At 38.2% G+C, this 13,233-nt stretch overlaps 2 protein-coding genes across 11 annotated transcripts in view; one reads left to right on the plus strand and one right to left on the minus strand.

Moving 5' to 3' along the window:
* Positions 1-13,233, plus strand: part of LOC138417358 (protein adenylyltransferase SelO-like) — a 33,184-nt gene that overhangs the window by 16,244 nt on the left and 3,707 nt on the right. For 2 of the 10 annotated variants that reach the window (XR_011248092.1, XR_011248094.1), the window contains 4 exons: positions 2,719-2,798; positions 3,824-3,867; positions 7,548-8,589; positions 11,313-11,603. Coding sequence is in view for 5 of the 10 variants with exons in the window: in XM_069547281.1 (XP_069403382.1) it covers positions 2,719-2,798; positions 3,824-3,867; positions 8,510-8,589; positions 11,313-11,435 (327 nt within the window). In the remaining 5 variants the exon portion in view is untranslated. Of the gene's footprint in view, positions 1-2,718; positions 2,799-3,823; positions 3,868-4,940; positions 8,590-11,312; positions 11,604-13,233 lie in introns of those variants that run through there. The other 8 variants (XR_011248095.1, XR_011248096.1, XM_069547281.1 and 5 more) reach the window with 5 other exon arrangements.
* LOC138417371 (small ribosomal subunit protein uS19) lies at positions 5,537-6,038 on the minus strand. Its single transcript, XM_069547369.1, has one exon. It carries the CDS (start codon positions 6,009-6,011, stop codon positions 5,574-5,576), a length of 438 nt encoding a protein of 145 aa, XP_069403470.1. The 5' UTR covers positions 6,012-6,038; the 3' UTR covers positions 5,537-5,573.

The raw sequence follows: 13,233 nt of genomic DNA on the forward strand, positions 1-13,233 counted from the left end.
AGTAGATCTTAAAATATTATTTCCTGTTTATTACTTTATAACTCCCTTATAAGGATAGACCACGTTCTGTTTATCCAGTTACTAGCTGATGGACATTTGGATCATTTCCATTTTCTGGCTATTGTGAATAAATACTGCTGTGAACATTCATATACAAGTTTTTGTGTGAACATGTTTTCATTTCTCTTGGGTATATATGAAGAGTAGAAGTGCTGGGTTGTTTAGTAAATGTATGTTTAATTTTTAAAGAAACTACTGAACTGTTAACCAAAGTGGCTGTTCTTAATTTAGTTTTAAGAATATGTGTCATCTTTTTATTTCAATACTAATCCATTGTGTTTATGGAATAATATGGATATTAACCAGAAGTAATGCTCAAAATTCTCAAGCAAGGCTTCAACAGTATGTGAATCAAGAACTTCCGGATGTTCAAGCTAGATTTAGAAAAGGCAGTGGAACCAGAGATCAGATTGCCAACATCTGCTGGATCATCGAAAAAGCAAGAGAGCTCCAAAAAAATATCTACTTCTGCTTTGTTGACTACGCCAAAGCCTTTGACTGTGTGGATCACAACAAACTGAAAAATTCTTCAAGAGATGGGAATACCAGACCACCTGACCTGCCTCCTGAGAAATCGGTATGCAGGTCAAGAAGCAACAGTTAGAACTGGACACAGAACAACAGACTGGTTCCAAATAGGAAAGGGAGTACGTCAAGGCTGTATATTGTCACCCTGCTTATTTAACTTCTATGCAGAGTACAGCATGAGAAACGCCAGGCTGGATGAAGCACAAGCTGGAATCAAGATTGCCAGGAGAAATATCAATAACCTCAGATATGCAGATGACACCACCCTTATAGCAGAAAGTGAAGAACTAAAGAGCCTCTTGATGAAAGTGAAAGAGGAGAGTGGAAAAAGTTGGCTTGAAGCTCAACATTCAGAAAACTAAGATCATGGCATCTGGTCCCATCACTTCATGGGAAATAGATGGGGAAACAATGGAAACAGTGACAGACTTTATCTTTTTGGGCTCCAAAATCCCTGCAGATGGTGACTGCAGCCATGAAATTAAAAGACACTTGCCCCTTAGAAGAAAAGTTATGACCAGCCTAGATAGCATATTCAAAAGCAGAGACTACTTTGCCAACAAAGTTCCATCTAGTTAAGGCTATAGTTTCTCCAGTAGTCATGTATGGATACAAGAGTTGGACTGTGAAGAAAGCTGAGCGCTGAAGAATTGATGCTTTTGAACTGTGGTGTTGGAGAAGACTTTTGAGAGTCCCTTGGACTGCTAGGAGATCCAACAAGTCCATCCTAAAGGAGATCAGTCCTGGGTGTTCATTGGAAGGACTGATGTTGAAGCTGAAACTTCAATACTTGGATGCGAAGAACCAACTCATTGGAAAAGACCCTGATGCTCGGAAAGATTGAAGGCAGGAGGAGAAGGGGACGACAGAGGATGAGATGGTTGGATGGCATCACCAGAATGATGGACATGAGTTTGAGTAAACTCTGGGAGTTGGTGATGGACAGGGAAGCCTGGCGTCTTGCTGTCCATGGGGTCACAAAGAGTCGGACACAACTGAGCAACTGAACTGAACTGAACTAACCAGAAGACTCCTACTTATTATAGATTTTTATAAATATAGATCTATTTATAGGGTATGAATCTTTTTATTCATTGTTTTTATTATTTTCAGATAAAAACATAGCCATATTTTTAAAAATTTCAGTTTCTTCATTATATTTTATGATCTTTTCTGTTAACTAAAGAAATATATACATAGATATACACACACATAAAATTTTATATATATATATATATATATATATATATATATATATAGTTCCCAGAGGTGTGAAATAGCCATAAATTATGTTTTTAGGAGTGATTTGAAGGAAAGAATGTCTACTTATTTAGCAAAATGTTAACTATTAAGCATCTTGGATATAATTTTAAAATTAGAAATGATTTGCCTATCAGAACTAATTTATCATTTAATGTGTAGAAAACTGAGACAAAGTAACATTAACGTGATCTGAACAAGTTCTTGACAAGCGTTAATATTTAAATTACTGAATATTGGGAAAATCTAGGAGAGGAGATCATAATGCCTTTATTTATTTTAATAGTTCATTTCTGTGTCTTCTGAATTTGAAACTTTTTCAACCCCGTAACACTTAGCTAGAGCTAATTGCTTATTTCTGTTCCTTTAACCATTATGTATATTTCTATAACACTTCTAAAATGGCACTGAATTATTTGTTTATACATTTTCCTTTTTAAAAGCAGAGGCTATGTCTTATTAATTTTTATATCTTTCCCAACTGACATAGTTCCTAGCACATAGCTGACATAATGAATTAATAGATAAGTAAATAAAATAGTTACAAATTAAATTTTGAAAGTAAATTATAAATTAAGCAAGTCCCCTATTTAAAGGAAGGGTTTTGATAAGTATTCACATAATGTCTTTGTAAGAACTCTGTATATTTTTTTATTTCTCTTAAATCATTCCATGACATGGATTTCTATGAATTAGAATTTGAGTTGAATGTTATATAAAGAAAAGGAAAACACTGTTCCTTTTTACTGTTTCTGCTTGAAATAGAGAACCTTTAAAGAAATCTGGATGTTATAAATTATTACTATTGGAACATACAATTTAAGGAACATATAGTTAAAATAAGCAGTCTATTACTGTATTTTCTTGTAGGAATTCTGGGCACTGAAAATGATCTCAAAGCACAGACTCTTTCCTGCCTGGGTGTCCCAGTACCTTTCGAGACTAAAGAGGTAGAGTAACCTAATCTTCTTGAAAGAGCATGTAATGTGTTACTTTAGCATCATCAACCCATCAGACTCCTCACTTCTTTTCCATTTTCCAACATTTCCTTCTAACTCCCCGGAAGTCTGCTCTGCATGAGGCATGTACGCTAACATCTCACCCACACAGAGAGCACCCTTCTGTTCACCTCAACTCTGTTAACACCGCCCAAGGACCCACCCCCTCAAAGCCTGAAACTCTGGAGAGAGAGAGCACCCCAGGCTTTCATCCAGTGTCTGTTAACTGTCCTCACATCCTATACAATTGTCAAAAGTTACTCCGCTTCATACCCGTCACAATGAATCGGAAGCAACAAGCAGGAAAGAGTATGAAGTTGTAGGTGGGACACGAAACAGCTGAAGAGGGAGACCACAGCATGCACAGGGGCAAAGAGCCTTTCACAGTTTAATGACAGCTGAGGGTTTTCATAAAGCTGACCGTGAGTAACAAAGAGCAAGTTATTTTCAGAAAACTGTGTTTAAGATAAAAATAGGTGCCAGGGAGTTTAAATTTTTTTTAAGACAAAATTATTTTTTTCAGTTGATAAAAATAAAACTTTTGGGCTTATCTCAAATAACTAAATGAGCTTCCCTGGTGGCTCACACAGCAAAAAATTTGTGGGCAGTGTGGGAGACCTGGGTTCAGTCCCTGGGTTGGGAAGATCCCCTGGAGAAGGGCATGGCAACCCACTCCAGTATTCTTGCCTGGAGAATCCCACGCACAGAGGAGCCTGGCGGGCTACAAGACCACGGGGTTGCAGAGAGTAGGACACAGCTGAGTGACTAAGCACAGCACAGCACAAATAACTAAATAAGGCATTATTTCATGTATTTTTAATCAAGCAGTATTTTCTGTCTTCCTTTCAGGTACTGATTCAGTGTGATTAAAACTTTTTCAATATTTGTCTTGTGAAATAATATTCACCCTTTTGGAAAAAATATATGATTTGGGGAGACAGTGATTAATTCTGTCCTTTGTTTTGTTCATTTTTTAGTAACATCAGTGACTCAGATTCTGAAAGAAGAAAAAGAATGACAGGTAAGTAATCCTTTTGATTTTTTTCATCTTTAAAGATTTTTATATAAAAGTGATAGGTTTTGAAACCTGGAAGTAATTACTTGAGGGAACTGAATTTGTTGGAAAAGACTGATGCTGGGAGGGATTGGGGGCAGGAGGAGAAGGGGACGACAGAGGATGAGATGGCTGGATGGCATCACTGACTCGATGGATGTGAGTCTGAGTGAACTCCGGGAGTTGGTGATGGACAGGGAGGCCTGGCATGCTGCGATTCATGAGGTCGCACAGTCGGACACGACTGAGCGACTGAACTGAACTGAACTGATAGTAACTTTAGATGAGTATATTTTCGTGGAGTTGAAGTGTCAAATAGAAGCCTTTCTGGTTTCAGCAGGTGACTTTTAGTTTGAGTATGATACCCCTGCTTTCAATACGTTTGCCGATTGATGTTTAAATAATATGGTCTTCAAAGATGGTGGAGAGACAAGGAAGATGATGTGGTTTATGGCAGAAAGAACATGAGTTTTAGAATCTGACAGATGAATCTCATCTTTCCACTTTTTTTGCTGCCTAATATATAGTTTCAAGGCTCTCAGCTATTTGTAAAGGGGGCATATTTTGTAGGAATGTTGTAATCGTGAGTAATAATATTTGTAAGTTATCTTGTTGCAGTGCTTGGGCCTTAATACACATCCACTAAATGATGGAGCTTTCAGTTTACCATGCAACGTCATGCTTGGTAAAAGAAATAGAAGAAAAAAATGGAAGGTAGTTCTTTCTGCACCGTGGGGTCTAACAGATCAAATAAGTTAAGACAGAAGGACTCAAGTCCTGGAGTTCTCTTGCCTTACTGAGGACTCTTGAGAGCTACTAAGTTGGTATCATCAGGGCAGCTAATCCATGTGGATGAAATAAGGGGATGCTAATATACCACATTAAGTTAATGGATGAGATTGCTTCTTGACTCAGGACATCACTGTAGAAATAAAAGCAAGCGGAGTTTTTACAAGGAAGTGAATAACCTATTTTAGGCTCAGCATGGGTTCAGTTGCCAGCCACTTATGTACATTGATGCAGTCATACAAAATTTATAGGGCAGCTCAATATGGATACTCTCAGCAATTAAGAGAAAAAAAAGAAATTGGAAGAAGAAAATACCATGCCTGACAAGGAGGCCTGGCGTGCTGCGGTTCACAGAGTTGAACACGACTGAGCAACTGAACTGAATGACTTTAGGATTTGGATTTGTTTGGTCATGACAGGATGGATGAGATGGTAAAATGAAAGATATTTAAGTGAATTCAAGGCTGCAGCTTTGAGTAAAAGAAATAATAAGTGCTGAACGGTGTACTCTTCATTTCCACAATGAGCAATGGTCAAGTTCCAGACCAGATTTTTAAAAATGTATGGAATTAGGCAGCTCTTCAAAGAATTCTATAAGCAGATCTACAATTTTCTGATTTCAAATAGTTTGTATGTGTAGAATTTGATCCAAGCTACTTCTGTTTGCAGCTGCAAGTCCTAGTGTATTTTGACAGTATCCCATTGCCAGGTTTCTATGAAGTGTAGACTTTAAATTGGGTGACTCTACTCCCTCTGCCTAAGCTGACTGCTTCCACAATTTTCCTTGTATGCCAATTTCTTTTTCATCTAAGGACTGTATATATTTTTTTGTTTGTTTGTTTGTTTGTTTTTTAGAGAAATCTCTGCTTTTATTGGCCAGCAGGTTACTTGAGGGGGATGAAGCGGGAGGAATGGGTGGCCCCGATACCGGGCCGACCGTGCTTCACGGGCTTGTAGGTGATGGAGAACTCGCCTAGGTAGTGGCCAATCATCTCAGGCTTGATTTCCACCTGGTTGAAGGTCTTGCCGTTGTAGACGCCAACCATACTGCCCACCATCTCGGGCAGAATGATCATGTCGCGCAGGTGCGTCTTCACCACCTCGGGCTTCTCCATGGGCGGCGCATCTTTCTTGGCCTTGCGCAGCCGCTTCAGCAACGAGTGCTGCTTCCTCCGCAGGCCGCGGTTCAGCCGCCGTCGCTGGCGCGCGCTGTATAGCTGCATCAGTTGCTCATAGGACATGTCCAGCAGCTGGTCGAGGTCTACGCCGCGGTAGGTGAACTTGCGGAAGGTCCGTTTCTTCTTTTGTTCTACTTCCGCCATCTTGCCGGTTCTTGAGAAAGGATTTTTCATTCTCTGTATATATTTGTTGTATGTATGTGTTCTTATTTTAAAAGAGTTCTCTATGAATTATTTTTTAATGAATTCTTTAAAATTTGGAAAACACAAATTTGTAGAAAGAATAAAAAGACTCCCATCACTCAAACACAACTGCTGTTCACTCTTTGATGCCTTTCCTTCTGGTCTTTTTCTGTGGGTATTGATTATGAGTAAATATTGTAGTAATCATATTATGGTATAATTTTAGAGCTATTTTAACTAAAAATAAACATTTTTCTTACTTCACCCTTTATAATGTAACATTTTTAGTAACTGCATAATATATCTTTGAAAGGGTGTGTATTGTTTCACTTCAGTTCAGTTCAGTTCAGTCGCTCAGTCATGTCCAACTCTTTGTGACCCCATGAACCGAAGCACACCAGGCCTCCCTGTCCATCACCAACTCCCGGAGTCACTCCAAACCCATGTCCATTGAGTCAGTGATGCCATCCAACCATCTCATCCTTTGTCATCTCCTTCTCCTCCTGCCCTCAATCTTTCCCAGAATCAGGGTCTTTTCAGATGAGTCAGCTCTTCACATCAGGTGGCCAAAGTATTGGAGTTTCAGCTTCAACATCAGTCCTACCAATGAACACCCAGGACTGATTTCCTTTAGGATGGACTGGTTGGATCTCCTTACAGTCCAAGGGACTCTCAAGAGTCTTCTCCAACACCACAGTTCAAAAGCATCAATTCTTTGGTGCTCAGCTTTCTTTATAGTCCAATTCTCACATCCATACATGACCACTGGAAAAACCATAGCCTGGACTAGACGGACCTTTGTTGGCAAAGAAATGTCTCTGCTTTTGAATATGCTATCTAGGTTGGTCATAACTTTCTTTCCAAGGAGTAAGCGTCTTTTAATTTCATGGCTGCAGTCACCATCTGCAGTGATTTTGGAGCCCAGAAAAATAAAGTCAGCCACTATTTCCCCATCTATTTGCCATGAAGTGATGGGACTGGATGCCCTGATTTTAGTTTTCTGAATGTTGAGCTTTTTAAGCCAAATTTTTCATTCTCCTCTTTCACTTCTTCACTTTCTGCCATAAGGGTGGTATCATCTGCATATCTGAGGTTATTGATATTTCTCCTAGCAATCTTGATTCCAGCTTGTGCTTCCTCCAGCCCAGCATTTCTCATGATGTACTCTGCATAGAAGTTAAATAAGCAGGGTGACAATATATAGCCTTGATGAAATCCTTTTCCTATTTGGAACCAGTCTATCGTTCCATGTCCAGTTCTAACTGTTGCTTCCCAATCTGCATACAGGTTTTCAAGAGGCAGGTCCAGGTGGTCTGGTATTCCCATCTCTTTCAGAATTTTCCACAGTTTATTGTGATCCACACAAAAGGCTTTGGCATAGTCAATAAAGCAGAAATAGATGTTTTTCTGGAACTCTCTTGCTTTTTTGATGATCCAGCGGATGTTGGCAGTTTGTTGTTTCACTTAGTCCCCTATTAATAGGTATTTATGTTGCAGTGGCAGCCCACTCCAGTACTCTTGCCTGGAAAATCCTATGGATGGAGGATCCTGGAAGGCTGCAGTCCATGGGGTGGCTGAGGGTCGGACACGACTGAAGTGACTTAGCAGCAGCAGCAGCATGTTGCTTCTAATTTTCCATAATATAAATAATGCTTTTGAATGTTTAATAGGATTACTTGGGTCACAGGGAAGTTCTGTTTTAGAAGTTGTATTTTAGATTATCTGTCATGTCTTGGCAGATCTTTAAAACCAAGTCGAAATGGAATTTGTATGTTCTGGCCATTCAAGTAACTCAGAAGAATGCTGTTGAGAATCACAAAATGGTGATATCGGGAGTCCTCTCTGAATTCCTATTATGCCACTGGGGATAAACTTGCCTCCTCTCCACCCACTTGATAAATTATTTTGGAAAAGTTTCATCTCAAATAAAGACATAGTTTCTGCAATGTCCCAGTATTATAATACTTTTTAGTATGAAAAATGCATGGTTACTATAAAAACTATAAACTTACAGAGAGTTTTGCTTGCATGTAACCTGTCCTGTTTGCCTTTGGCAACATCAGCATTACACAGTCTTAGAGTCAGACCTTAATTCTGTTTGAAGATGTTAAAAGCAACAAATTTCTTCCTCTCTTCACGTGGGCTACAGGATGAATTGTTACTTACTCTGCACTGTATAAAATGCTTAGTGAACTGAACATGGTGAAAAACCAAATGGATGAAACACTGAAAAGATAAACCATAATATTGCTCATAATGCTAAACAAAGTTTTTTCTGTGCCACAAGGTCAGAATACTGTACATTGTAAACAATCAGAACTGACTGAAGCTGATCATTGCTCTCATTTGGGCCTTGCAGCAAAGTTCTTAAAGGTCATCTCATTTCAGTGGTGATTTCATATGGCCTGTGTGACTTAGTAATCACTGCTCCACGATGCACCTCTCCCTCTTTGTTTAAGCTGTTAATCCTAGATACGTGCTGAAGAACTGGATGGCAGAATCCGCAGTGCAAAAAGCGGAAAGGAACGATTTTTCAGAGGTAAGGTCGTTGACGTTCCTGGACTTATTTTTAAATGTATCATCTTTTAAACACAGTTATTTTTTTTTTCTTTGCAGACTTACTAAACCACATCATTGCTAGCACTAGCTTCCCAGAATTCTCACTGCCTGGTCTCTTTCTTTTTTTAAAATCAGTGGAGCATTTTCTCGTATTTCAAAATTTATTCTTTAATGTGTTTAAAAATTTAAGTATTCATTTGATATCACATACCTACGTTATTTGAACTCCCAAGGGTCTGGTTCTGCTATTTACTGTTCACATTGGGGGTTTTGGATTTTAGTCTCAGAAATCTGGTGAAGCCTGATATGAGCATCTCTCCAAAGGGGATTAGGTTTTGTTTTCACCAGGCTTCCATGGTTCTAGCAACCTGGGTCCACCGAAATGAGTCTTGACATCCGTGAAGATGAAGGCACCATCTACACTCTTCAGCTTGGATGACTCTCACATGTATTAGCAAAATAAGCAAAGGAATACATACAGAGTGTCACCACCCCAATTTCATGTAACACATGTAAAATCATATGTTTTTAGGATACATCCATATATAATAAAAGTAACAAAAATGAAGAGAGATGATAACATCACCTTTGGCCGGTGATTGCTTAGCAACAAGGAGGAAGTTTGGGTTAGGGAAGGATACTCAGGGCTTCAGCCATGCGGGAAGCATTTTATTTCTGAAGCTGAGTAGAGGGCACACAGGTGTTTGTTTTTATTATTCTGTATGCCTTCTATGTCTCAAATATTTCCTAACTGTCTAAAAATGCGTTACACACAGTGCATTTTTTAGAAGAGGCATGGTCCCGGCACCCGTGCTGCCCCTCCTCAGCCCTGCAGACACTATTGCTGACCACGGCCCTCTTGTGTCCCACATGGGTCGCAGGCTCAGAATCTTCTTCATCGCAGCGTGCTGTGTAGTCACCACAACACCCAGAGCGGGCGTGACAGAGAAACTGTTCTTGCCATTTCTAGTGTGGAGCTTGCATTAACTTTTCATTTCAGTAGTTCAGTTAGCCTAACAAAATCCAGGTTTTCATCTTAGAAAATAAAATATTTTAAAGTGTAACCTTCTTAGAGTATTAGGGAAAAACAAAGAGAAAGGAGTTGTCGGTGTTATCTTTAGATAAATCAGTCTAAGCTGAGGAACTAAACAGTGTTTAATAAGGTGTTTTGTTGGCTGGCTTTGCCTTCCTTCCCTCTCTTTTGTTCACTCTCTCTTTTCTCTCTCCTCAAAATTATATTTAAGTAAGGATGCAGTGTCCACCGTGGGAGGGGAGATGTCTTCCTAGGTTCAAGTGAACATTCATCTTCCTAAGACTATTACAGGCTGCTCTTGGCCCCACTTGATTCAGAAAGACATAGGACAGAAACACAGCTTACCAGCAGGCACCATCCGGTTCCTCCTTGGCAGTTCTTGCAGGGTCCACACAGGCAGGCAGGGACAGCGTAAGGCGCAGGTGCAGGAGGACACGATCCACACTGGGAAGACTCGGGTGGCCCTGGCTGGAAAGCTGCGTGTTGCACACAAACCAGTGGCTCCTGTAACAGCTCCACGGGCATAGTTTCCAGTAGCCCCGCAAGAGACCTGCCTCATACCACCAGTCCTCACACTAAAGGAAGCCCGGCGTTCTCTCTGGTGTGTTCACAGTTCTCCCAGGCCAAGTGTTATTTGTCAGTTGTGAGCCATGTTGTATGGTGATACAGTGGACAAACCACTTAGCAGGTTATTAGGGAACAGACCCAGAAAGTTAACCGAGGGTTAAATTCTCATTGCAGGAAAAAGATTTTGTCAAGCCTTTAGACCTATTACCCTTGACACATACCTCTTGTGTTTACCTTTCTGCATCAAACATTTCTTGAGAATCCACTCTCTGCAAGGTGCTGTGGAAAAGTATAAAAATATATTCAGGGAGCTTTTAAACTAGCAGGTGAGATTAGATAGGTTTAATATAGGTTATCCATACTTTTTAAATTGAGGTATAGTTGGCATGTAACATTTTGTTTATTTCAGGTATAGAGCCTAATGATCTGATACTTGTGTCTTTTGTGAAATGCTTACCACATATGACATCCGTCCATATACATAGCTACATTTTTTTTTTCTTGTGATGAGGACTTTTGAGAGCCTTTTTTTGAGATTCTCTTAGCAACTTTCAAATACAGTACAGTATTATTAACTATAGTCACCATACTGTATATCCCCATGACTTAATTATTTTATAACTAAATGAAAATACACATTTCGATCCCAGAATTTATTGTTGAAAGAGGTGAGTTCTTTGATTCCTCAGTTTACATCACAGGGCAAAATTGCAAATGAGGAAGCAACGTCAGTTGGAATCCAAACCCTTGATCTGGAAATAGTGTAAATCACTGACATCCTCTTATTTTTATAAATATTTTAGAAAATTATAATTCTCTTAATGCTGTGAAGGAATTAAGAAATGATGAGGATATATGCGTACTCTTCATGACACTGTACATATTCACTCTCCTGTTTTAGCAAAAAAAATAGTACCTAAGGAACTTCCTGTGGAACAACAGAAATGTTAAGTAACAGCCATAGTTGAAGTTGTAATGAAACAGAAAATGTTTAAGCAGCTTCATATACATTTAAAATTTACCTAGTTGTTTCGAAAATTTAGAAAATTCATAAGGGGCCTAGTAAGAGAATCTGTATTTATCTAGTTTAAATTGCTTCACAGGTCCACCTCCTCCAGCAAGTTCTCCGCCATCCTTTCCAGAAGCATTCTGCAGCTGAGAGAGCAGGCTATTCCTCCCCAACTCCTTCCTGGGCCAGAGATCTCAGGGTTAGCTGCTCATCTTAATTTGGGGCAAATCAATTAAGGAATACTTCTGTCATCAAACCCAGGATAGAACAATTTGATAAATTCTTAATGACCACCTACATTTTCTTGACAATACTGGACTCTATAATAATGGTAATGTATAGAAATATTTTTTTTAACCAAATAAACTTGGCCTATTCTCTGGAATATCTTTATGATCATTTTTGTTTTAATTAATAAATTTAATAAATAATAAACCACCTGAGTTATTCTCAATAACTAAAAAAAACCTTATGACAATCTTTTAATGAATAAGTTTTTTCTAAAACTAGCAACCTAACACCATGTACCTAGAAATTTGGGTTATATCAAATAATATAATTTAATCATACTCCTCAAGCTTTTTTTATCTACTATGGTAATTTTCAATCATTTACCAAAATAAAGAGAACAGTTTAATGAACCTGATTTACCATTCAACCAATTTATTACAATGCATGATTAGTCTTGCTTCATTTATACCCTTACACACTTTCCATTTCTAGTTATTGTTTTCACTGAAGTAGAATTTACATATCCCCAAGTATTTTAAAGGAATTCTGACATAATTTCACTTAATCTGTGAATATTTCTGTATCTCCAAACGTTAATGACTTGACACATATGTATAATACTTTATCACGTTAAGACACTTTTCTGTCTGTGAATAAACTGAGTAACAATCAGTGATCAATCCCTAACAGGCGTTAAAGAAGGAATGTAACTTGTCACTGATCATGATATGTATCTGTTACTTATATAGTGATTTATGGGTTGAAAACCTAACAGCAAATTTGTACTCCGTATAATTACTTACTAGTTAAAACTAATTACTGGTTAAAATACTATGGCCGCATATATGAACCATGTTGGGGATCTAGTGTTATCTAAATTGTGCTAATTGGAACTTGTGCAGGCCGAACTATGCAAAGCAAGGGCTGTCTGGACCATCCACTTCCTAGTGTTTTCATTTATATCCCGTAACAAAGGCAGGGATAGAGAGAAACAGTGCATTCAACCTTTTGGTCCACTAAAACTGCCTTAATATTTTGACCACAAAATCAGCTAATTCTTTTCTGTAGTTTTTTAAAAATATATATCATCTAATGCTAAAACTCAAGAACATTTTAAAGTTTGCATTTTTATATTTCTACATGTTTGAGTTTGGGGGTCTCCACTGAAGCCCGTTAATAAACACCTCTCTCCCTCTCCCTTTCTCAGTCCTGCTCTCTGAGCCCTTCCTTTCCATGTCCATTGGTCCCAGTGTTTAGGAAAAATTGAGTGCACCTTATCAGGTTTAATGATTAAATATTTTGGTTTTAAAATCTGAATTTGCTTTTTGTCTTAAATGTCAATTTAGAGCTTTTATCCAAATATTAAAATATCAGGTTAATCATCTTCCTTAAGTAGAAAATAACACATTAATTATTATTCTCTACCCACTTTAAGAAGATTTTGAGGTGTTTTACATTTAAAAAGAAAATAGAACCATGGAAATAAAACAAAAAATCTAAAAGGATTCTCAGCCAATTAGAAAGAGGAGATAAGGGTAACAGGAACTTAGGATAAATTGGTTGTTAAAACAGCATTAAGTTTATCTGAGGGAAAACATTCCACATTGAAGAATATGATTGCCTTTTCCTGTCTCTAAATTTTTATAGCAATTTATAGCATCATAACAACTTATAGCAAATAATAGTATAATAACAGAGAATCCAAAAACTATCTAAAAAGCTTCCCCTTCAACCAATTACTATCTTATTCAGCCACTAGAAGACCAAAACCAAGTTAGGGTATG

Source organism: Ovis canadensis, chromosome 13 (genome assembly GCF_042477335.2).
Source record: "Ovis canadensis isolate MfBH-ARS-UI-01 breed Bighorn chromosome 13, ARS-UI_OviCan_v2, whole genome shotgun sequence".
Classification (NCBI taxonomy): domain Eukaryota; kingdom Metazoa; phylum Chordata; class Mammalia; order Artiodactyla; family Bovidae; genus Ovis; species Ovis canadensis.

Coding starts and splice junctions, on each gene's coding strand:
- LOC138417371 (XM_069547369.1), bottom strand. CDS start 6,011: ATGGCGGAAGTAGAACAAAAGAAGAAACGGACCTTCCGCAAGTTCACC.